The sequence below is a fragment of the Trachemys scripta genome, chromosome 1 (genome assembly GCF_013100865.1).
Source record: "Trachemys scripta elegans isolate TJP31775 chromosome 1, CAS_Tse_1.0, whole genome shotgun sequence".
Taxonomy (NCBI): Eukaryota; Metazoa; Chordata; order Testudines; family Emydidae; genus Trachemys; species Trachemys scripta.
In genome coordinates, this window is record NC_048298.1 from 251,609,954 (window position 1) to 251,634,837 (window position 24,884).

Genomic DNA, 24,884 nt, shown 5'->3' on the forward strand with positions numbered 1-24,884 from the left:
GTTTGGACTCACCATCAGCCTGGAAAAAAACTGAAGTCCTCTTCCGACTAGCCCAAATCAACTACTACCACTCAGCCAAACACCACTATAAATGACAGAAAATTAAGAATGTCAATTTCCATCTCCATTATGGTTTCCAAGATCAAGGAATGACAAAATAGAATACAAAAGGCAAGCCAGGCTTTCAAAAGGTTTTGCCATAGGATACTCAACCAGCATACCATCAGACTATCAATAAAATGGATGATACACAAGGCAGCTGTGATAGCCTCACTTTTATATGGGGGCCAGTGATAGTCACATGGTTTCCACCCATGCCCCAATACAGTTTGGGAACCTCATACATTGAAAACCACCAATAATCTCCTGACTGTTACCCAGCTTCATGACCTGGTTAGACAGCACCTTATCAATGGCATAGCAGTCCTGCATGAGAATGGCCCCAATAGTTTGATTTCCCCACATCAAATTGATTGGCTATAGACCAGTAACATTCTGGGGTGGACAACTTCCAGATGGCAATGGCAACCCATTTCTCCACAGGTATCGGGCAACACATGTTGGTACACTGTTGCTGAAGCTCTGGGGTCAGTTCAGCACAAAAAAGGTAGCCCTCCCCATCCTGAAGTTCTCTTGCCACTGCTGGTCGTGACAGTTTTGCAGAACAATCATCTTCCACAAATTCATGCTGATTTCCTGGTCCCAGAAACAGTGCTGAATGCTGTGTAGGTGAGCCAGGATCCAGGACTCTTGTTCCAACAGCTCGGCATTCTCCTGTTCTTCCACCTCGTCACCCTGCCACCATTGCAGAGTATCCTCCTGATATTGCTGTAGAATATTCTCCTGCTCCAGCACCATCTGGTGGCATGATGGGCAAAGTCAAGGGCAGAATTCATCCAGCTCAGTGCTGTAACACAGCCTAAGCAGGCCATGCTTATTTGCACTTGTCACCATAATGACACAGAGCATGGCTAGCATGGACTCAGTCAACAGCAATTTGAAAATGGCATGAGAAAGGAAGTATGGGATGGAGGTAGCTGAAGCGTGGGATTTCTTAAAAAAAAAAATTGAATCCACCTAGCTTGCCACAATTTACAGCAAAAACAATTTCAGGATGCAACTTGCTCAGCAGCGCAGCAAAGAACCAGCAGATACCTCCAGAGAATGCTATGTTCTCAGTTTCCAGCAAACTGCCACAGATTCACATGATATGAAATGAAAACTGAGCAGGTATAGTCTCTATATTGCCACTCAGTGAAACTCAGTTATTCCAAAAAAAAAAAAAAAAAAAAAAGCCCATTGACATTAGCTGTCCACTGAAGAGGAAAACACTTAGTTTAAATATTTGCAAAGGAAGTGAATCATAGGAGACACTGAAAAGAAGCCAATAATTTTGATTTGACTGCTTCAATATGAGATGTATTCTCTTCTATTTAATCCCCAATTCCATGGTGATGTTTGACTCTGACATAGCATATTGGGTAAGAAATTTTCCAACAGAAAGGAAATTAGTCTCCCACAGTTCGATGACAATTGGGAAATAGCAAGCAGCGAATAGACCATGATAGACTATGTTGCTGCTCTGCATATTTTCTCAGTTGAGTTCAGTTTATTTCTGCCAATGATGTTGCTGCAGATCTCAGAGTGCGCTGTGATACCTTCAGGAACAGTTTTGCCTGATGCCTTGGATACTTTCAAAATATACAGCTTATTCATCTGACCAGAACAGTTTGCATACCTGAAGACCTTGGCATTTCAGGTGAAAACACAAATGAGAAGCCTGATCTTCTCATTGATTCAGTGTGCTCAAGGTGGATCTTTAGTTCTCTCTCTCTATCTATATATATCTATATATCCAGACTTTCCCACAGCTTTTATGTAGGATGCGGGTTTGAGACAGAATAATGGAAGAATTATGGAAGAATTACTTCTTGTGAGGTATGGAAAGAGAAATTCACCTTTGGTAAGAAATATTCTGGAGTCTCCGTTATCATTGAACACGCACTGTGGTTCTTGCATGGATAGAGCTGCTAACTCCAAAACTCATCTAGCAAATGTAACAGAGACCAAAAAGCAGGTTTTGAATGATAACAAATGGAAAACTGTAAACTTAATTGTTCAAAGAGATGGGTAGTAGGACTTTTAGCACCAGTGGTAAATCCCACTTAGAAAAGGCAGGCTGCTCTAAGAAATCTTGAGAATTGAGATTTTTCAGTTAAAGAGACCGAGGATAAAAGACCCTGTATGGCTGACATCTGTACACACCATTGCGCTGGGCTGCAGTCTTTTGTTCATATTGTCGTTAAGGAAGCCCAAAATAGCTGGAATCTGAGCACTGCTGGGATTTCTGTCTGCTTGACACCAGGAGCTAAACCATACCCAGATGCAGGAGTAGGCCTTTACCGACCTCCAGATGGGCTTAAATACTAGAGTCCTATCACCTTGAAGTATAAACCCAATGCACTTTATGCTTCACTCAATAGCTATGCGGTCAATTGTAGGTGTCTGGATCTGGATGGAGAATGGAACCCTGGTAAAGGATGTCCAGTCTCAATGGTAGATGCAGTAGGGGTTCCATTACCAATCTACTTGAAACTTTGGTTTCCTCAGCCAGTATGGGGCTAGAATCATCACCCTTGCTTTCTCTTGCCTCATCTTCTGAATCACCTTCCCCACAAGCTGAAATGGTGGGACTATGTAAAGCTAGCCTTCAGCCACTTGCATCCCTTCCTAGTCACCTGAAATCTACTTCCCCGGTGAAGTATTGTGCTAACTTTCTGTTCTTGTGACTGGTGAACAGATTGACAAGAGACCAAATGTCTGCAAGATCAGGTGAAAGACTTCTTGATCCAAACACCATTCTGAGCTGTTCATTGAGCAATTGCTGAGCAGTCTTGCTTTCTGCTTTATTGTTGCCTTTACGTGTATTGCTCTTATGGATGCCAAGTTCTCCTCTGCCCATACTATTATTTTCATTGCTTCAGAGTGTAGGATCAAGCTTTCTGTTCCCCCTTGGTTGCGGATGTATGACACCATGGTAGTGTTGTCCGACTGGCCCAGGCTATGTTCACGCCCAAGTTCACTCTGGCATTTTCAGAGTGCCAGTTTCACCAGCAATTGATGCTCTCATTCCACTCCATTGAGTTCCATATGCCCAACTCTGTTCTGTGTCTAAGACATGCTCCCCATCCTAGTAGGCTGGCTCCCATCACGAATACTGAGAGTCTGGATAGCAGATAGGAAGACCTAGGAGGATTTTCCCTGGTGTTGCCCATCTGAGGGATTCCAATATCTGATTTGGATCTAGCACCCGATCTTGCATGTGCTCCAGTAAACAATTCCACACCTTCAGCAGCAAACTTCTAGAGAATCTGATGTGGAATTTAATGCATGCTGCAATTCCGATACTTGAGATAAGAAGGCCTAGAAGCTAGAGACACTAGGTTAATGGACTGTCTTCAATTCCTTCCGAGCATGGATCTTTGGTTCTAGGTTTTCTCACACCTGTCCATGTGCATCTATCCACTACCAGGTGAGCTCGCTTTGTGGAAAGGGCCAGAGGGCTTTTCTTGCTGTTTATCACAAAAACATATGCCTGAAGTAACTCCATTGTCCAAGCTCTAGCATTGTGAGCTGCTTCTTAGGTTGGGGCTCTGATCAAAATGTCATCCAGGAACACATACACATGACTGCCCTGGACCTCGGTCTGGCTATGAAGACCAGATGCATCTTGGTAAAGACTCTGGGGGCCGACAAAAAGTCAAAAGGCAGTGTTTGCACGGTTAGTGGCTATGTTGTATACATATCTTAGATTTTTTTTCCACGAATCATACATTCCAAGACAGTCCCTTTTATGATTATCTGTCCTCCTGCATAACATAAGCCGTAGGACTTCCCTGAACTAATTCCAATTTTATATATCTTTTTGAAAAACATCAATCTTGATTTTAACATTTCCAGCAATGGAAAATTTACCACAAGGTTTGGTAAGTTGTTCCAATGGTTAATTACCCTCACTGTTAAAAAGGTGTACCTTATTTCCATACTGAAGTTGTCGGTCTTCAGCTTCCAGACATTTTGGATCTTGTTACACCTTTGTCTAATACAGTGTTTCCCAAACTTGGGACGCCGCTTGTGTAGGGAAAGCGCCTGGTGGACCAGGCTGGTTTGTTTACTTGCCCCATCCGCAGGTCCGGCCGATCGCGACTCCCACTGGCTGCGGTTCACTGCTCCAGGCCAACGGGAGCTGCTGGAAGCGGCGCGGGCCGAGGGACGTACTAGCCGCCGCTTCTCGCAGCCCCCATTGGCCTGCAGCAGCAAACCGCGGCCAGTGGGAGCCGCGATTGGCCGGACCTGCGGACGGGGCAGGTAAACAAACCGGCCTGGCCCGCCAGGGGCTTTCCGTACACAAGTGGTGTCCCAGTTTGGGAAACACTGGTCTAATAGATTGAAGAGCTCTCTATTATCCAATTTCTGGTTCCCATTTTGGTACTTACATAGATTCATCAAGTCACCTCTTAACCTTCTTTTTGATGATCTAAATAGATCAACTCAAAGAGTTCAATCATTCTAAGGCATGTTTTCCAATCCATATCCTCACTTCTGTTCTCTAAACCCTCCGCAATTTATCAACTTCCTTCTTCAACTATAGACACCAGAACCAGACACAGTATTCTAGTAGCAGTCACTCCAGCAACAAATATATGAGGTAATATAACCTCCCTATTCCTAACTCCTCACTGATGCATTCAAGGACCATGTTAGCACTTTTAACCACAGCATCACACTGGGAGCTCCTGACCTATACTTTTTAGATCTGAACATGATTCTGCCACTCATCTTCCGAGCAACACGATTTTCCTGTTCACATTTAGGTTTATAGTAATGATCAGAACTCAAATAATCTTGTGCAAGACTTATCTACAATATTTTCTTTGTTCTCATGTTAAGTTTTAGTGAAGTATTCTAACACAAAGTGAAACTATGCCTACTAATTTCTTAAAGCAAGCACATGAGCAGTTAATGAGCACTTCACATGAGGTCAGAGTAAATGCTACAAGATTGTACACCGCTGAATATAAAAGCAAAATCAATTAAGCAATTCCCTGAAAATATCTCTCCATTTAATTAGTGCATAAACAGACTAGGACATGAAAAAGCCTTAAGCACATTAGGCTTTCCAACCATTAATTTAGTTGTGGCTTTAGCCAATTCTCCAAACATGCAAAAATCAAGTATTGTAAGTAGAAATACATTTCATCCCAGACACACAGAGAGCAGCATCACTGATTTTTGGTATAGGGTCTGCTTGCCTTATCCCAGGAGGAAAAACCCACAGGAGAAGGAAAATTCCATTATGTCCACCCCTACCCCTCTTATGGAGATTTCCCCAAAACTATTCCATTGGAGAGGGGAGAGGCTTTCCCCACAGACTACTGAGGGGCAAAAAGGAGATCCCCCCATTATCTCTAGTGCTCCCTGCCCACCTTTCGCCCTTAGGGGTCTGATTCCATTGGAGCCACATTACCAGCAGGATGTCTGCTAGCAGATGCCTCTGGAAATCCACATGAAGAGGGTTTCATATCCAAGAAATTTCAGTTGGCCCCTATAGAGGCTGGCAAGGGCCTAAGTATCCTCTCTCTCTACCCCATAGCACATCTGTGCAGAACCAGCCACAGCTGGCCTAACATTAACAACCCACATTTAGAACAAAGCATCTTCTGATTTATCTTTTCTATCTAGGTATATATAACATTTCCGAAACCACAGAATCTGATCTACTTACCAACAACAAAATCATAGCCAAAACGAACCTTTGATTTAGTTTTCCTTCCTAGATTCCACAACAATTAGGACGGTTTTCCACTCCTTCACCACTTCTCTTCCAATTAGATTGCTGTTTTTTTTGTAGTTTTAAATGTCATTTGTACTACAAGTAAAAAAGGAAACAGATCCAAGGTATCATCATGATGTCTCAGTATTTCTCTCAATGGTTGTGTGTGTTTTAATACATAATTGGCCTAGTTTTCCTTCTTATATATTGCCTCACCACTCCAGGCAACTTAATACTTTAGGGGGAAAGGGGGAAAAAGGGGGAGCGATAGGAAGAGAGAAAGGAATGTACCTGTGTTGCAAGTGAAGGGCATGTAGAGCTGGATATTATATTTATTAAAACGTATCCCCTTTACTTGCAATGCAAACATTTAAAAGTCACAATAAAAGTGGTAACATACAAGGTCCGGTGGCCTTAAAGACTAAACAGATTTATTTGGGCATAAGCTTTCGTAGGTAAAAAACCACTTGCATCTGAAGAAGTGAGGTTTTTACCCACGAAAGCTTATGCCCAGATAAATCTGTTAGTCTTTAAGGTGCCACCAGACTCCTTGTTTCTGTGGATACAGACTAACACGACTATCCCTCTGATACTTAACATACAAGGTAAAAGTGGAGAAGATCGAAGCTGAGAAAACTAAATCCTGACTGGGGTCTGGGAAGAAGAACTAGGCTGGTTATATAAAAACCAGAAGCCACTGGGGAAATAAAGACATCAAGGAGTCAAACTATGTATACACATGAGTACTGTCTATTGGCCTCTATGTGGAAAGAAAGACATGCATTTTGTACCATATTTACAGGACAAAAAAATTTTGGTTTTTTTGTAAACCGTTAATAAATTTGATATCTAAATTGTTTTTCATGGGATTATGATGTGTTAAAAACAATCACCATTTCAAAAACCCTTTAGTACATGTACAATTCAATGATTAAATGAAAGGTTAGTTTAAGTAATAACATTAGCTAGATAACATATGTATTCCACTTTTTCCTCAAGATATTTTGCATTTGTCAAGTATTGCAGCATGCAAATACTACTCCACTAGGTCAGTTGAGCCTTGGGTTACTTCTTCACACTGTTTAAGAGGGCTTGTCAGTAAGGGATCCTTAGGCGGGGGAGAGGGGGTGTAAGTGGGAAAGATATTGCTCTTATTGTGTTTTAATACCTATAAGAAGTAATTTAGGAAATGAATGATGGACTTAACTGAATTTAAAAAATGCATACACACACAGCAATCATAATGGTTAAGAACAGGGATCAGCAACCTTTGGCCCACGGCCCTCCAGGGTAAGCACCTGGCAGGTCGGGCCGGTTTGTTTACATGCCCCTTCCATAGGTTCAGCTGATCGCGGCTCCCACTGGCCGCGGTTCGCCGCGCCAGGCCAATGGGGGTGGCGGGAAGCGGCAGCCAGCACATCCCTCAGCCTGCGACACTTCCCGCAGCCCCCCATTGGTCTGGGACAGCGAACCGGGGCCAGTGGGAGCCGTGATCAGCTGAACTTACGGAAGGGGCAGGTAAACAAACCGGCCTGGCCCGCCAGGGTGCTTAACCTGGCGGGCCGCAGGCCAAAGGTGGCCGATCCCTAGTTAAGAAAGATTAGGGGAGAAGAGTTAATACAGTAAAAATGTAGTTTAGAATAGAGAAGTGGGACAGAGGGTCATGCCTCAGCCCACTCTCTACCACATCTACACTGAAATAAAAGACCCGCAGCACAGTTGCAGCTGGCCCAAGTCAGCTGACTCAGGTGAGTAGGGTTCAGGCTGCAGAGCTATAAAATTGCAGAATGGACATTAAGGCTTTGGCTGGAGCCCAGGTTCCAGGAACCTCCTCCCAAATGTCTACACTACAATTTTATAGCCCTACAACTGAAGCCCCACAAGCCTAAGTCAGCTGACAGCAGCTAGCTATGGATGTTTTATTGCAGTGTAGCCATACCCAAATACTCTGGGGAGGAGAGGCTCCTATCAATATGTAACCTTGCAATTAAAGACATTGTACTGTGGCGCAGAGGAGGAGCCACTGTAAAACAAACAAACTCAAACAAATTTTAAAAAGCATTATAGATTCAGAACTATGGTCTCAGAGATAGTGTACTTAATCTTAAAATGCCAAATGGAAGTTAAAAAAAATGATACATATTTGAGAACACAGGTGATATTTCTAAACACTGCATACATAATACATGTTAATGTTTTATGTACTGTTGAAAAAAAAAAAAAGGTGTCGGCATTTGCAGATTTAAAACTTCTGCTGAGTAGGATTTACCACAGCATGTGTATCTAAAGACATCTTTTTATGTGAAAGTACTTTTTAAAAATGCCTTTTTGTTATGGAAAGGATTAGAAGGTACATGTAACATGCAGTTCACATGTATGCCCAAAGTTTGTGTTCCATAATCATTATTCTGATTCAGTAGATTTATAATCCATTTATTGCAATGCAATTTTTTGCATAGCTCTCTGCAATTCAGATCATCGTATGGGTAGTGTTCACCGAGAAGCCTTACATTGATGTGACAAACCAATAACCTCAAGGGGATTCATTCACCAGAGAACTCATTTTAAAATTCATATGCTTAGTGAATAAAACGTGAAGGAACCTGTGCTCTCTTTTCCTCTGTGGAAGCAGAACAATACCATGCGACCCAAACGCATCTCTGAGGAAAGTAAGGGAGTGAGATAATCACTCCTGCCATACAGTAGTGTTAAAAGCAAGCAGAGACACTGGGGGAAGGGGAGATATCACAGTCATGAAATATTTCTTTCCCAGTCTTTACCATACTCAACTAATAAGCTTTTCAAGATAAGTTGGGGGGGGGGGGGGATATAAGTGGATTCTATTGCTGCTAAAAGGTTACTCAAGTTTTCCTAAAAATTATTCTCAGAACACAGTGCACTTGCTGTATATTTTGAAACAATCTGTTTAGGACAAATCATGACTGGGGAATGAAAAGGGTTCCAAGGATTTGACCCTTTTTCAGGGGAGAACAAAAATAATACTGAGCCTTTTGCGCCACTGCTTTTGTAAAAATGATACTTGAGTAATGGCCCAGAATATTTTAGCAACATGGTGAGCTAGAGCAGAGAATGCTCTCCTGATTGGTGTTCTGCTCCTCACTTTGGCCAATATGCATTACTCAGACCATAAAATATTAACAGCTGGTCACAGTGAGTGAGTGAACAATGAACCAGCAGGCTAGCAATGCCATGCTAAATTATGTACTTCACAGCTGCATTTAGAAGGTGCTGCACTGAGTTAGTGAATTAACTTTCAGTTCTATACACCCAGTTAAAAATCTGGTCTCAGGTCACAAGTGAAAATGAGATGGAGAATTTGAGATGAATCTATTTCTAACCATCAAAGCCACCCACATCTGTGGATCATGAGTTGCAGTCTCCACTCAAGGGAGGCCCAGTACTAGTATAGCAAAAAAGGGTATTGCAGCCAAGGATTGAGTTGCTTCACTTGTGAAGCTACGTGGGAAACTCTGCACAATGCCTACTTAAATATGGGCTCAGGCTAGAGCTCTGACACTTATTTTTATAAAGACTGAAGTTGCAGAGTTGGGGTTCATTGATATTATTTGTTTTGTTCATTTATTTAAGTGTAGAGACTGCAATGTCACCTGATCCTTTCTTATCTTATTCTTTTCCTCCCATCTGTAGTGGGGCATTGCCCCACTCCCTGAGAATTTAGATTGCAGCAGGCCAGTGGGCCTGCGCAGATGGACAGCCAATCAGAGAAGGACTTATTGGGAGCCAATCAGGGCCTGGATTGGAACCAGCCAATGAGGACTGGGCTCAGCCCTATATAAACGCTGCCCAGGAAGGGAGCAGTCAGTCTGTCCCAGACCTTCAGGGAGGAAGGTCTGTCTCCTGAGCAGGAGACCAGGACAGTACAGTGCGGGTCAGGCCCAGGGAAGCAGAGTGGAGCTTCAGCCTGATACCTGCCAAACTGCTGGCCCTGTGTAGAAGGGCCTAGAGCAAGCGTAGGCAACCTTTCAGAAGTGGTGTGCCGAGTCTTCATTTATTCACTTTAATTTAAGGTTTCGCGTGTCGGTAATACATGTTAATGTTTTTTAGAAGGTCTCTCTCTATAAGTCTATATTATATAACTAAACTATTGTTGTATACAATATATTGTTGTAGAGTAAACAAGGTTTTCAAAACGTTTAAGAAGCTTCATTTAAAATTAAATTAAAATGCTGATCTTACGCCGCCAGCCTGCTCAGCCCACTTCCAGCCTGGGGTTCTGTTCACCTAGGCCTGCAGTGGGCTGAGCAGGGCCTGTGGCCGGGACGCCGGCTGGCGGCCAGGACCCCAGACCTGGGGGGGGTTCAGGGGTCAGGGCAGAGGGTGCAGGCTAGGTGTGTGGGGGGGCGTTCAGAGGTCAGGGCAGAGAGCAGTGGGGATGTGGGGGGTTCAGGACAGCAGTTCGGGGGTGTGGGGGGATTCAGGGGTCAGGGCAGAAGGCTGGTGGGTGTGGGGGTGCAGGGCAGAGGGCTGGGGTGTGTGGGGGGGTGTAGGGCAGAAGGCTGGGGTGCTCAAATCGTGGGGGTGCTCCCAGCCCCCTGCCCTGAGCGGCTCAAGGCAAGGAGCAGGAAGGGATATGTCCTGTTCCATCCCCTTCCCCAAGGCCCGTCCCTACCTCTCTCTGCCTGCTCTATGGAGCAGGGAGCACGCTGACGCTCGGCTCTGCTCTGCTCCCTCTCCCCATCGCAAGGGCCATCGCTGGCAGGGAGAGGGAGGGGGAGGAGGAAGGGCCGGAATGCACCACGCTGTGAGAAGAAGCGTGGCTGCTGCAGGACCAAGCTTCTGCCTCCTGCCCCCGCAGGGGAGAGCAGTGGGCGGGGGAGCTGAGTGGGGCAGGGACCCCCCCCCACACACCTCTCCCCTGTGGAGACAGGGGGCTGCGGGAAGCGGTGCAGGTCGAGGGACGTGCCTGGAACAGCAAACCATAGCCAGTGGAAGCTATGATCAGCTGAACCTGCGGATGCTGCAGGTAAACAAACTGTCTCGTCCTGCCAACGGATTTTCCTGACCGGCAGCTTTTACCCAGTCCTTATTCTATCAAATTTGTATTTTGTTAATATTATTAGCAACTGATTAAGTAAGAAAGGACTTTATAAGTTAAATATTTCCTCCTAAAAGTGGTTAGGCACATTTCTTGAATTTGAAATAAAATACTTATTGCAGGGACTATCATTGGATGAATGGGCCTTTATTTATTCTGAGTATAATTAAGGTCAATGTATAAGTAATTTTCATTAATGCAAATAATATATTAATATTTATATCATTTTCAATTAATCTAGCTATATACAATTTTAAATTTTTATGTTTTACGCACTGCTAATTATAATCCATACTGGAGACAGCTTTAAAAAAATCAATGTAAAAATAACAGCTACACATGAAAGAAAGAGCAAGAAAGTGCAGCCACAAGCTATTACACATATAATGAAAATGGATTTATTGCTCCAGTCTCATATTTCCTTCTATTATTAAACCATTAAGAAAGTCCCTTAAGTTCAATCCAAATAGGGAAAGACAGACACACACACACTCCAGTGCAAAAAATGTTAAAGGAATATTATGAAAATTAAACTCACAAAAGGTAAGGAAATTGAGTTATGATTCACATAGCTCATCCTACTCACACGTATAGATGGCAGTATGATGTATTAGTCTAGAAGTTATAAAATGTCTGCCTTAATATATACATGAAATTTGGCAGAATCATTGTCATTATGGTGATTATAATTTTGAAATGCCCGAGTTGTGCGTAATATTGCATTTACAGGATTTTTCCATTTCCTTGTTTTAAATACAAACAAACAAACAAAAACAAGCAGTAAATTCACACTTAAATAAAAGAACAGTATAGTGCCCTGTATCAAGGTGTGATGTAGCATTCAAATATGCATATATTTGGAGCTTTGCACCTGTATATTTAAATGAGTGCATATACAATAACTGAGAATTATTATGAAATGTTTTCATATATTGCATATAAGTAGACTTACAGAAACACACTATCTTTAGAATAAAATAATGCAGATAAACTTTTCAGGGAAAAAGCAATGTTATTACAAAATAAAGTTTATATAATTCGCTGAGGGGTATCTGATAGTAGTATCTCTGTCAGAGTTTGATTACTGCTGTCTGTCAAAGCAGTTCTTGCAATATGTGCAACCCAAACACTTCAGGGTTGGACCTGAAAGCGAAATTGACTATAAAATAAGTACAGTAGAACCTTGGAGTTACAAACACCAGACTTATGAACTGACCAGCCAACCACACACCTCATTTGGAACCGGAAGTACGCAAGCAACAGCAGAGACAAATAAAAAAAAAATACAATAGAGTACTACTAAACTACTGAAAAAATAAAGACAATTAAAAAAAGATTTGACAAGGAAAGGAAACTGTTTGTGTGTTTGTTTCATTTACATTAAGATAGTTAAAAGCAACATTTTTCTTCTGCAGAGTAAAGTTTCAAAGCAGTATTAAATCAATGTTCAGTTGTAAACTTTTGAAAGAACAACCATAAATGTTTTGTTCAGAGTTACGAACAGCCTCCATTCCTGAAGTGTTCGTAACTCTGAGATTCTACTCTATCTGCAGTTAGAGTTCAGAATCAGCTCTAGAGCACACCCAGCAAATTGCAACATGCTCTAGAAATAGTGCACATGTAGATTTCAACTAGGGAAGTTCATTAAACTAAGTTTTACATCTTTTCTCATTTCTGTTTTCTTTTCTACAAAGTAGAAAAATAACATTAGAAGATTCTTGGAACTGTTTAGAAGCTCCCACCTTGACAAAATGTTGTTGAAAGGGAGCTCCCACCTATCCTTTGCTGGGAGCTGGAGCCTGGGACTCCAAAAAGGAAGTGGGCATGTAATCTAAGACCCAGCCCTCTCTATTTCTTTGTCCCAGGCCATTTCCTTCACCTCTATCCAGGGTATTTTCCAGTTCCAGTATTTCCCTTTTGGCCATAAAGGATTTACATATTCTTTGTGAGTTATCTGTGTATACCTCTCCACCCAAACTACAGACAAAGCTAGTCATTCATTATAACAGAGATAGTTAAGCTGAAGACAATGTAGATATTACAGACAGTCCTTGGACTTACGACACAATTGGTTCCTGAAAATTGCGTCGTAAGTCGAAACGTCATAACTTGGAACCGCAATCCACTCCATTGCGGGACCGAGTGTCAAAGTCAAAACTAGTTGTCGGAAGTCGAATCAGAGTGTCAATTCAGAAACGTCATAAGTGCCGTTCGTTGTAAGTTGCGAACTGCCTGTATTAGTTTCTTGCAGTGTACCACATCTTTGATCTTAAGGTTAACACAACACAGTCATGTACATAATATAAAGCAATTAAGACAGAAAATGATTTAGCATCTAAAAGCTAATTTGGTTACATTGATAATTTTCTAACTGGATATAGGAAAAATAAAGACAAATACACTTAGCATATCAGTGGTGCTGGAACATTTTTAATAGTTGGGGTGCTGAAAGCCAGCCCTTTTACCCTATCCACCCCAGCCCCACTCCCAGAGCTGAGGCCGGGAGTCCAGATGTACAGGACCAGCGGCCGGGGAGCCCAGCCCGCGCCCTTAGTTCCCACACCTATGTAGCATATACCCTTAATTTCTATTACTACAAATGAATAAGTAAATGATTGCTGGTCTAGTATCTCTCTCTGAAGTTCACATACAAGTGAATTGTCCTGATACAATTGTAATGTCTCTTGTTAAGTTGTTATGGGTCATACACTGGTTAGCTGGCCTGCCAGTGTCACAGCTGCTTTTCAGCATATCACAGCAATAAATGAAACAATTCCACAGAAGAGTGACATACATGTAGAGGAGAGAAGTTGTCTATTGCCCCATCACCATTCTGGAACAGCACCTTAGCTGCTCTGTAGTTTAAGGTTGAACAGCTTTTTCTTTACAAAAGTGATTGTGATCAATTTACAAGCAGTCAATTCTTTGGATTACAAAAAGCAACAAAAAAAGAAGAAACCAAAGTGAGCATCTGCTAAAGACCACCAGACTTAGAAAGGAAATCTAAAATTCATGGACCAACTCAGAAGGAACTCAAGGACACAATATTACACCAACAGAGGATTTTAATTATGCAGACATCCATTGTGTAACACAGGGGTCGGCAACCTATGGCACATGTGCCAAACACAGTTTTTGAATGGCACGCGGCTGCCTGCCGCGGTTCCGACCCCTAGCCGCACTCAGCCCCCCCGCCCACCGCTCTCCCCTGCTGGGGCAGGAGGCAGAAGCTTCCTCTTGCAGCAGCCAAGCTCCCCCCTCCCCGAGCCGTGGTACAGCCTGCTTTCCTGCCCCTCCTCCTCTCCTTCCCTGCACCGGCCCTTGCAAAGGGAGGGGGGAGGAGTGGCAGTGTGCTCACTGCTCCACAAAAGCCCCGAGGCCCCGCTCTCCCGGCCGGAGCTCCACCCGGCACGCGGCAGCCGCGGCCCCTTGCTAAAGCCGGCCCTGGGTAAAGGAGGCAGAGAAGAGGTAGGGACGGGGCCTTGGGGAAGGGGGTGGAACAGGACATATCCCTTCCAGCCCCCTGCCATGAGCCGCTCAGGGCAGAGGGCTGGGAGCACCCCCATGAGCTAAGCACCCCAGCTCTCTGCCCTGACCCACCCCCCACACACCCAGCCTTCTGCCCTGCACCCCCCTACACCCCCAGCCCTCTGCCCTGACCTCTGAAGCCCCCCCACATTTCCAGTCTTCTGCCCTGCACCCCCCACACCCCTCCAGCCCTCTGCCCTGACCTCTGAAGCCCCCCACCCACCCTTCTGGGGGTGTGGGGGGCTTCAGAGGTCAGGCCCCACTCAGCCCGCTGCCGGCCTAGGTGAACAGAATGCCAGGCTGGCAGCAAGCTGAGCAGGCTGGTGGCGTAAGATCAGCATTTTAATTTAATTTTAAATTAAGCTTCTTAAATATTTTGAAAACCTTGTTTACTTTACATACAATAGTTTAGTTATATAATATATAGACTTATAGAGAGAGACCTTCTAAAAAACGTTAAAATGTATTACCGGCACGCGAAAACTTAAATTGAAGTAAATAAATGAAGACTCGGCAAACCGCTTCTGAAAGGTTGCCTACCCCTGATGTAACAGATATGTGCAAATATGCAGAGATTCAAAAGTGCCAGATCTTCTACTTAGAAATAAAAGTGATAATTATAGGGAAGCTGGGAACCAGTGATCATAAGATACTTGAATTCACCATAGAAAGGAAGTCATTCAGATAATATAGTAGTACAATGATGGTATATGTCAGAAAAACAAGTTTTGAAGGAGGAAAAAATTGATGACTAAGGTCTAATTAGAGGCACGTATTAAAACCAGCAATTATTGAAGTGGGATGGGGAATCTGGAAAAGAAAAAAAAAGAAAGCATAAAAACCAATTCCTCAGAGAATAAAAAGAATAAGCAGTATCCAGCCTGGTTTCTTATGGGGCTGCTGCAAGACGTAGGGTAAAAAACCTGTACTGCAAAGGAAAGCAGATAGAGAACAGAGGAAAAGCTTTGAGGGAAAAGATGTTTGTGAAAGGGACCTTATCAATATAATCCAGGGAAAATACCAAAAATAATATAGCAGCCCTATTAATAAAACAAGTTAGAGAAAGCAGGCCCATCAATACATGAGAATGGTTAAAAAAAAAATCAGTGAGACACTGATCTCATAAAGCTGTGTTCATCAATTAAAAAAAGAAAATTGTGGATGATTAGAAAGCAAGAAAACCCTTTCAAAAAGCTGTTAAATTGCAGATAGGGAAGTATTTGAAAAATTTGATCATTACTGAACTATACAATTGGTGGCAATTATGAAAAAGTCATGACCAACTGGAGAAATGCAGCAAGATAAGTACTGTATTTGATTTTCTCCAGTCTTTAGAAAGGAAAAGGATGATGTTTCCAATTATTGCTTCATAAATCCAATGTCTATCCCTATTACAATAATGGAACAAGTATTAACAGGGAGAAAAAAAAAATACTAAAATAGAGGTTAACAGGATGAACATATGCTGCAGGGGTTTTGAAGAATGTACCTTGATAGGAAGTATCAGTGTATGCCTTTCTTTTGCCTCCTGTTCTCTAAGAAACTTTCTTCCTTCTGGACAATAATGAAATCTCTCTCTTGATCTCGGTGAGCGAGGAGGTGAAAATCCCCAGCTGAATTTGGGGAGTGAGGAGGAAAAGTGTGGTCAGGAGAAGCAGATTGCCTCTACCACTGGTACTGATGTTACAGGTAGTATCAATACTGAGCATTGAGATATCATAGTCTGCACCAGATGAAGCAACCTTAGTACAGCTGAAAGTAAAAGAAAGGAGGTAGCTTCCATCAGCAGTAAGTCTATATGGTCTATTAGTGCCTCAAATGCTAATACTGTCCCCCTCAGCAGAGAGTCTCCGACCACCACTACCCTACGTTTACTATTCGCAGTGGTGGCAACAGACCTCCCAGCCTTAGGGGTATGAGGCTTCTCCTCCTTTACTGTAGGGGGTGATTCCTTCTCTCCTATATCAAGAAGAGCATAACAGTTACCTAGTACCACGGCGGGAGGGTTCGGAGCAAGGGTGGAGCACTGCCTGCTGCCAGAAGTAACCAGCTGCCAGTGTCCATCCTGAGCCATCTCCTCCTCCACCAGTGGTGTATCAGCAGTCCTGTGTACTGGGACAGCTACCTCAGCTCTCTCCACATGGACACGGTCCAGGAATTGTTCGTGGATTCGGATGCTCCTCAACCTAGCCACCTAGAAAGTGGAAGGTTGAGAAGCCTAAAAAGTGCTGCTTGCTTTCACTCTTCCCGAGAACTGAGCATAAAGTGCTTACAGGGGCAAGTGACACTTGTTCAGACTCTAATTTGGCACCAAAGTGACTCATGGCTACTCTGGGACCTACATCCAGTATTGATTCCTTGACTCTGAATATTGAGGTACCAAAGGGGACAGAGGTGCCCATCTGTCGCCCTGACATTTCATCTTTTTTTTGTTCAGTAGGGTTTGGGGTATTGGTCATCCTAATGTTTATTCAGTTTGAGAAAGCTGAGGCCTGCTGTTTTAACCCTATCCTATGTACACAAGAACTTTATTCCCCACATATCTACAGAGATTTCCAAATGTTTAAGAACTTTATGAATATATTTAATGTTATGTATTTTGTATACACTCAGCTTCATGTACATGCATATATGAATGTTCATACACAATAATGCAGCTGTATATCTGTATAAAGGTATTACTGCTGGCATCATAGTTCTTCTGCATTAGAATTACTTGTGAATCTACAGCTCTATGAGGCATGGCGCATTCATAAAGTTAACTAAATTATTCTGAACAAATTCTAGAGTGATTTCAAGACACAGGGTTGGGGTGGAGAGATTTAAGTCACTGATGTAAATCACTTGTTACAAAGCTGCCCTCACTCTTATTTAAATCAGTTTTTTGAAATTTTTGAAAAACTGTGCTATTGGAATCTTAGATTAAAATTTAAGAATAACTAAACTTTTTTTTTAAAATGCTGCTACTCATTTGGCATTTTATTTAAACTTTATACAACTGCTTTAGGGGAAAAAAAATACTAAACCAATGAAGATCCTGTAACCAACGAAGCAAGTATTTCAATAGGTCTACTTGTGCACTAAGAGCTAAACATGTGTGTAGGTGTTTTAGCCACTGATGCTGAAAACTGTATTTTTGTTAATAAAAACTTCTCAATGGCATGAGATCTGTCACTTTAAAATAAACAGATTCAGTTTTTACAATGAACATTTAGAATTCCAGTGAATTAAATTTATTGTAAACTTTTGTATACTGACAACATTTTCAAGAATAGAAGCCTACACTTAGGCTTTTGAAAATTTGACCAATACCACTGATGGCAGTAAGTGACTTATATGGACTTCAGACTGCAAACCCTGATGAAGGTTAAATTGGAGTTATAACTGGCTGCACGACAGTGACTTCTACTCCCCATACTTTTCTGGGATATAGGAAATGCTAGGTTAAGAACTCCCCATACCTCCCTGAAGAGTATGTTAATGTTACAGAGAAAAACACACTTATGAAAATTAAAAAATGCACTTAAGGTATTGCTTCACATCTGTTTTGGTCCCTCCAGAGCCCATCAAGAGTTTAATTACTAAACCATTCCTGTACAACCACGTTAAAAAATAAAATCAAGTCACTGGTACTAGATTCAAATAATTTTCTTCATAATCACTTCTAAAAGATAAATGTATTCAAATGTATATGACACAGTGTTCAAATTAAACACCTTTTTAAATGTTTGTAAATGTTAACGTAAAACTTTATAATGCAAATAATGGCTAATATTATATAAGTAAAGATTAATGATGAAAGGGTTTAAGTTCTAAATATCTTATTTTCTCAGTATATTATCATATAAAGAGTTGAGATGGAAGTTCATGTTAACTGCACAATGTTAAAAAAGCAAAAGACACAATCTTTTTCATTAAATCAAGGATATATTCTATAGACCAAAGGCTCTTTGGTAACTTTGGTAACATTCACAATCCGGGCTCTCTCATCATCTTCCTGATCTCAACTCAAGTAAAGTCCTTGGCTAGGTATCTAGCCAAAGATCTTCTCTGAGTTGAAACTGCAAATTCACTTAGAAGTTACTGTAACAATAAAATTTAACCTATAAAGCAGAAGTAGAAGTTAATTCCTAATATAAATCCAGAGGCTTTAAGGTGTCATGTATAATATCTAATATGTTCCACTTTGTTCCAAGATATGACCTCCATTACCTTCCGTTTTAGTTTAGGTAAAAATTCCATTCACATAAACTGAATACTGGAAATAGTGATTAAAATGTAATTTAAGTCTCTTGGTGTATGTCCCTAGACAGGTGGTTAGGGCTTGATTCTGCCTTCAGTGGGAGTGAAAGCAGGGGGCAGTTGGCACTTTACAGGATCAGACTTTTATTGAGGTACTTTACAAACCGAGTTTCAAGTAAATAGAATAACATGGAGATCAGACTAGATTATCATAATTGTCCCTTCTGGCCTTAATCTATTAAATTTGCTTTCTCTCTCTCTTAACCTGACACAGGATGTAATACAATACAAGCAACAAATACTACCAGAATACAGTGAATAGTTACATCCATTGATTAGATCAGATAATAATTTGAGTAAGGGCTATAACATTACTGAAGGACCAAATGATTTCCCAAAAAGAAAAACAGATATTATTATAATTCTGTGAATTATTCCTGTATTTGCTTTAATTAAATTACTAGTAGCAGTCAACTGAACAACCTCTATGGTTTTTCTTCAAACACTTCTCTCTCTTTCAAAGTTGCTTTATCAATAGTCTAATTTAATACACTTTAATCTCCTATTTACAATCTTTAATCCTATCACTCCATTTTACCTTGCATTCCCAATCTTCTGAAACAATTAATTTAACCCTCAACCTCTGGGTAGTAAATAATAATTGTAAACATGACAAATGAAAGGAGGATGTAACACAAGGAAACATTTACCAAACAATTTCCATATAAATAACATCTCCTCTCCTTAATTATCTATATCACAAGGATTATAATGGTGATTGAATACTAATGAAGCTGCAAATTTAATACCAAGCAATTCAGATAGTCCCTAAAGTTATTCAAAGTCTAGCTCCTTCCTTTATATACAAGATATAACGTTTACAGTTTAACATCTTTATAAACGTATGAACTGTATAAACACACTTGTACAAAATGTCCTATAAACCACATCCATGCCCTGGAAACACAGATGTCCATACCATTACTCACATTTCACACAATTAATCCCACTAAGGTAACAGCCAAATGTTGAGGATTAAATTACTGTATATACTCGATCGTAAAACGGTTCGTTTATAAGCTGACCCCTCCCAAGATGGATAAGTAAAAATGGAAATTTTTTATAACTCGTTCATAAACTTACCCTATAATTCAGGGATCAGCAAACTCTGGCTCCCGGGCCATCAGGATAAGCTGCTGGCGGGCCGAGATGGTTTGTTTATCTCGAGCGTCCGCAGACATGGAGGTAAACCTATGTAAACAAAGTGTCCCAGCCCGCCAGCGGCTTATCCTGATGGGCCAGGACAGCAACTGGTGGGGAAATTAATTTTTTTGGGGGGGGGAGAAGCTGGGAGTCAGGGGAGTAACCTGTGACCACCCCCCACATAACCACACCCCAGCGGGGACCCCCACACTCTCTCCATCCCATCCCTTCCCACCTTATCTCGGGAGGCCCACGGGAGGATGTTTCTGACCTGGCTGGAGCTGCTCCGGCAGGCTGGGCAGCATGGCCGCACCCTGCTCCAGTGGGCCAGACTGGGCGGCGCGGCCGCAGCATGTTCCAGCGGGCTGGGCCAGGTGGCACGGCCGCAGTGTGCTACAGCAGCGTGGCCACAGCCTGCTCTGGGGGGCGGGGCCGAGCGGCATGGCTGCAGCCTGCCAGCCCAGGAGCTGCAGCTGCTTCAGAGGCTGGGGGGAGAGCAGCGTGGCCAGAAGCGGAGAGACTCTGGCTCGGCCTCTTCCCTTCTGGCTGTGCTGCCTCTCGTTGCTCTCTCTGTTGGGCAGAAGGGCTGTGTCCCACCTCTCCCTCTCTGTACCCGTTCATAAGCCGACCCCCTCCTCTGGTGCTTCCCTTTTTTACTAAAAAAATTTGACTTATGAATGAGTATATATGGTAGTTGTTTGTCTTCCATGGAACTATTCACATGAATAAAGATAAGCACATGTGTAAGCGTTTTCAGATGGGGACTAAGTGTATATACACAGGGACCATATTAGACACCCTCTCCTTATCCTCCTCACACCACTTTTTCCTTCTTCTGCACAAAATATAAATTAATATTTTGGAACAATTTTGGGAAATGTACTGTATTTTAAAATCTCAAGTTTTAGAATCAATGGATTTATCAATGAGGAATTAATACTTTTCCCACTCTCCGACAGAAGATGAGGAGCTATTATTGTAACAATTACATTTCTACACCCAAATAGTTAAATGAAGGAGTTTTTTGGATTTAGCTCACAGGGAGAAATTTAGGCCCTAATGGTGAATATATTTTTCTAAATAGATGAAAGCTTAAATCCTTTAAGACATATCAAGGCATCACAAGTGTTGAAAGATTAAATTTAAAGAGTTAAGTTTAAAGATTTTATTAAACTTTTATTGAAAACAATTGTAGCAAACACTTTAAATGTCCACATATGCTCAATATTTCTGCTTTGCAATCGTTTACAATGCCTCTAACATACTGGCTCAATGTTGACTTATAAGGAAAGCCGTCATCTATTAGATTACCAAAAGTTAATTCCTCTGGCATGCAAGTGCTCCTTATAGGTGTTCCATTTTAGTACTGACAAGCCGAGACCTTGTTCCGCTTGCAAGAGCTGACAGGAAGATAATACAAAATAGGATGGCTACAGACTTCATAAATCTAAGCGTATATTAATTATGGCTTTATGGAAACTTGTCTGGCAAAGTGCAATGATTGTTTTGATCCTGACTTTGTTTACTGCACGTGGACTGTCAGACTATACGATTTCAGCTGAGAGCTCTACTGCTTACATTCTTTCACACAGTGCAACTGGAGAAGGAAGGAAAAACAGGAGAAAAAGTTTAACTGCTTGTTTACACTTCAAAATTTACCAGGGTAGCTATTGTGGAATAATTATTCCAGAATAGTTATTTCAGTATTAGCCTGAGTGGACACTCTGATCCTGGAATAGGAGTAACTTTCTCTCATTTTGGTAAATTTCCAAGGGTAGACAAGCCCTACGAGAAAAACAAATTGCTGCAAAGGGATGTTAAGTGTAGTAATCTCTTCACAAAAGGGAATTAAGTTTATTTCCTTTCACATCTTTAAATTGTATAAGGAATATATACGTATATGCACAATAAATATAGAAGTGAAACAATCCATTGAGATCGGAAGTTTATCAGTAAATGAATGTATCCAGGTTTAACAACAGAAGTACTGTATTGCAAGTCTTTGTGAATAAGGAAAAATAAGCATTGGAGGAGAGCATCCGGAGTTGTGACCTTCTTGTCAAATATGAACTGATTTGTAGTTTTTAATTAAAGCCCTGGGGAAGAGCTCTTGAAAAGTTGCCAGACAGTGGAGTTTATTTATAATTAAACTGTATTCACTGTCTCATGAAAGGAGCTGAAATTAGATGGGTAGGTTGAAGTGAAATACAGGATTTAGTCTCAGAACTCTCCGGCCACTGTGGCTTTTGCATGTTCTCTGGCTCCTGAGAACAGCAGCAGCATCTGCTACCAACCACTTGAACTGACTGGAAATCTTTAATTCCAATGCATTACATTCAGACAAGTTCAAAATTTACAACCTGCTTGTAAGCACCATTAACAAAACTCAGAAAAACATGCCATGAAGCATAAGGGATCATAAATACAAATGTATTTGCACACACAGCTAACCATATCTGGGGTTATATTTTTGGTGATACACAACCCTAAAATACTGAAGTCTAATGACTTTACCAAAGTCTGCACTTTAACACTGATTAAAAGTATGAAGCATACGCCTGTACATTATTTTTTGGGGGGGAGGGTGTAAACTTTTAGGTTTCATTACCTTTCTTCCATGTAGACAAGAAAGTGAATAACTGAATAAACTCATCCAAATTTATCAAAATCCCTTAAATGCCGAGTTGCTGAAAAGCCTACTGTCTCAGAAATTCAGTCGCCAGTGCCAACAGTTATATGTTATTGAGACGGGGGAAATAGAGGCCTACCTCCCACCAAAAATCCTCTAACAAAGAGCAGGGAAATCTAACAGGAAAGTTGTTGCTAGAACTCTAGGAAACAAAATTAATTTGGGCCCAATATAGGTTTTGACAATAGTGAAATTTTACAAAACATTTGTTTATGCACCAGTACTAGGTACTTCACCACAGGTTTGAAGAGAAGGTTCCTGCTCTGAAAGACTTACAAGTTTAAGAGACCCTATTTGCAATCTTATAGCACTACAGTAGCAAGATGTCCACCAAGTCTTTGGATTTAAATATTCTATTGTGCAATCCAAAGATTACTAGTTCATGAGAGCAAGCAAATAAAACTGACTAAGAAGTGAAATGCAAAAAATAAATGAACATACATGAAATAATGCAAATTAGCTTTTAGAGCTCAATTTTTGTTTTTCCAAAAGGGCTTTTAACAATACGGATCAGGCCCTGTATTTAGAAAGGTATTTATAAGGGTGATTTCTAAGGAGTCAGGTACATTGCAAGGGGTCCTTCTGCGCAGATTAAATAGAACTAGCCAGTGGTTGAAGAAAGGACTGAATTTAGGCTAGAGGAAGAGCCTGGGCTGGACAGAAAAATGCCTAGACAGCAACAGAGCTCTGTAGTGTGAGAGTCCGCGGCAGCAACAGGCTGAGTGCCACAGACCCATGCGGGTGGGCAGCTCACCTCTGTGCCTGCCTGTAGCACTCTGGAAGGGGGTGGCCTATCACCCTCCATACCCCCAGCGCTACCCTCCCCAGGACCATCCTCCAAGGACCCAGGTCTGACACGGCGCTTTGCAAGGCGCAGCAGCCGATACCGCCACCGCCTTTCCCGGACAGCTGCCGGCATCCCATCCGGAGCGCGGGGCACAGCAGCTCTCCCTCCCCGCGGGGCAGGCACTGACCTGAGGGTGCGGTTGCCGGGGCAGCCCCTGCGCTCCATGGCGGCGGGCACACAGCTGGTGAGCTCGGTCCAGTCGGCGTGCAGCCCGCAGCTCCAGCCAGTGGAGAAGCGGGAGAAGAGCCAGGTGTCCTTGTCCCCCCCAGGCCGGTGGCAGGTGCATTTCTTCTGGCCGGCGCGGCAGTAGCAGGGCTGCTCCAGGCGGATGTTGCGCACCAGGTGCCGCCCGAAGGTGGTGCCGCCCGTTTTCTGGATGTGCAGGAAGACGATCACGTCGCGGCCCCGCATGTCGAACTGCACCCGGCGGCACAGCTCGGCCCGCGCGAACGGGAACTTGGGCACCAGCCGCGGCAGCGCCGCCGCCCCCTCCTCCTGCGGCTGCTGGGCGCCCCGGGCCGGGGCCCCGCGGTGCGTGGCGGGCGGGCGGCGCGGGCAGGCGGCGCCGGGGCAGGACGGGGACACGTACTGGTACATGATGAGCACGAAGAGCAGCGTCAGCAGCGGCGGCAGGAGCCACTTGTGGAGCCGCTCGTCCATGGTGCGGGCTCCGGGCGCGGGCTCAGGCGGGGGGCAGGCGCCTGTCCCGGCGGGCGCTGCTCGGCTCTGGCAGGGCGGCCGCTCCCGTTGGCTCCCTCCCCCGCCCGGGCACCGGCATGGTCGCTGCGGCACCTCCCCTCGTTGCCGCTCGGGCGCCCAAGCGGCAGTAGGGCGCGGACGCTACTGAAGCGGCGCTTGGCGACTGCAGCGCTGGGGCTTCGGCAGCCCGAAGTGGTCGCGCGCGCTGCCACGGCACGAGGCTGCCGCAACAGACTGAATAACTGTCAGACGGCAGCGCGACCTCACGCCTCGACTCCTCCAGCACCTTGCTAACCCAAACACCCCGTCCGCGGGGCGGGGCGCCCCCCAGCCAATCCCTGCCAGGCGGCTCCAGGAACAGCCAATGGTAGCGGCCAGCGCTCCGGCACGCCAACCAATGGGAGGCGGCAGCGAAAAAGAGGGCGTTCTCCATCCCTGCAGGTACCAGACGGAGACCAATGGCTTTTGCAAGGGGTTGCTGCACCAGCCAATGAAGTACGGGAGGAAGGGACGGGCGACAGCCAATAAAAGAGGAGACGCTGCTCTTCCACGTGTTACCGCTGCTTGGGCAGGTGAGCTGTTACTGCGGGAGTGGCAATAGTGGGTGGTATGCGCTACCTGCAAGAGTGTAGTAGCGGTTCCGTCGCCACAATCTATGGTACTAAGTCTTTGCATGCCAGGTGCCCAGAGCAGAGAGCAAAGCGATATCTGAAGGTCAGTGGGTGTTAGCATTGTATCTGGAGCCCCGGTGTCCCACAATCATGAG

General features: G+C 43.3%; 1 protein-coding gene across 1 annotated transcript in view; it reads right to left on the bottom strand.

Moving 5' to 3' along the window:
* HS6ST3 (heparan sulfate 6-O-sulfotransferase 3) overlaps window positions 1–24,079 on the bottom strand; it is a 522,545-nt gene extending 498,466 nt beyond the window's left edge. Inside the window, exon 1 of the mRNA XM_034758247.1 lies at window positions 23,580–24,079. Coding sequence (XP_034614138.1) covers window positions 23,580–24,079 — 500 coding nt within the window. The remainder of the gene's footprint in view (window positions 1–23,579) is intronic.
* Between the last annotated feature and the right edge of the window lie 805 nt (window positions 24,080–24,884).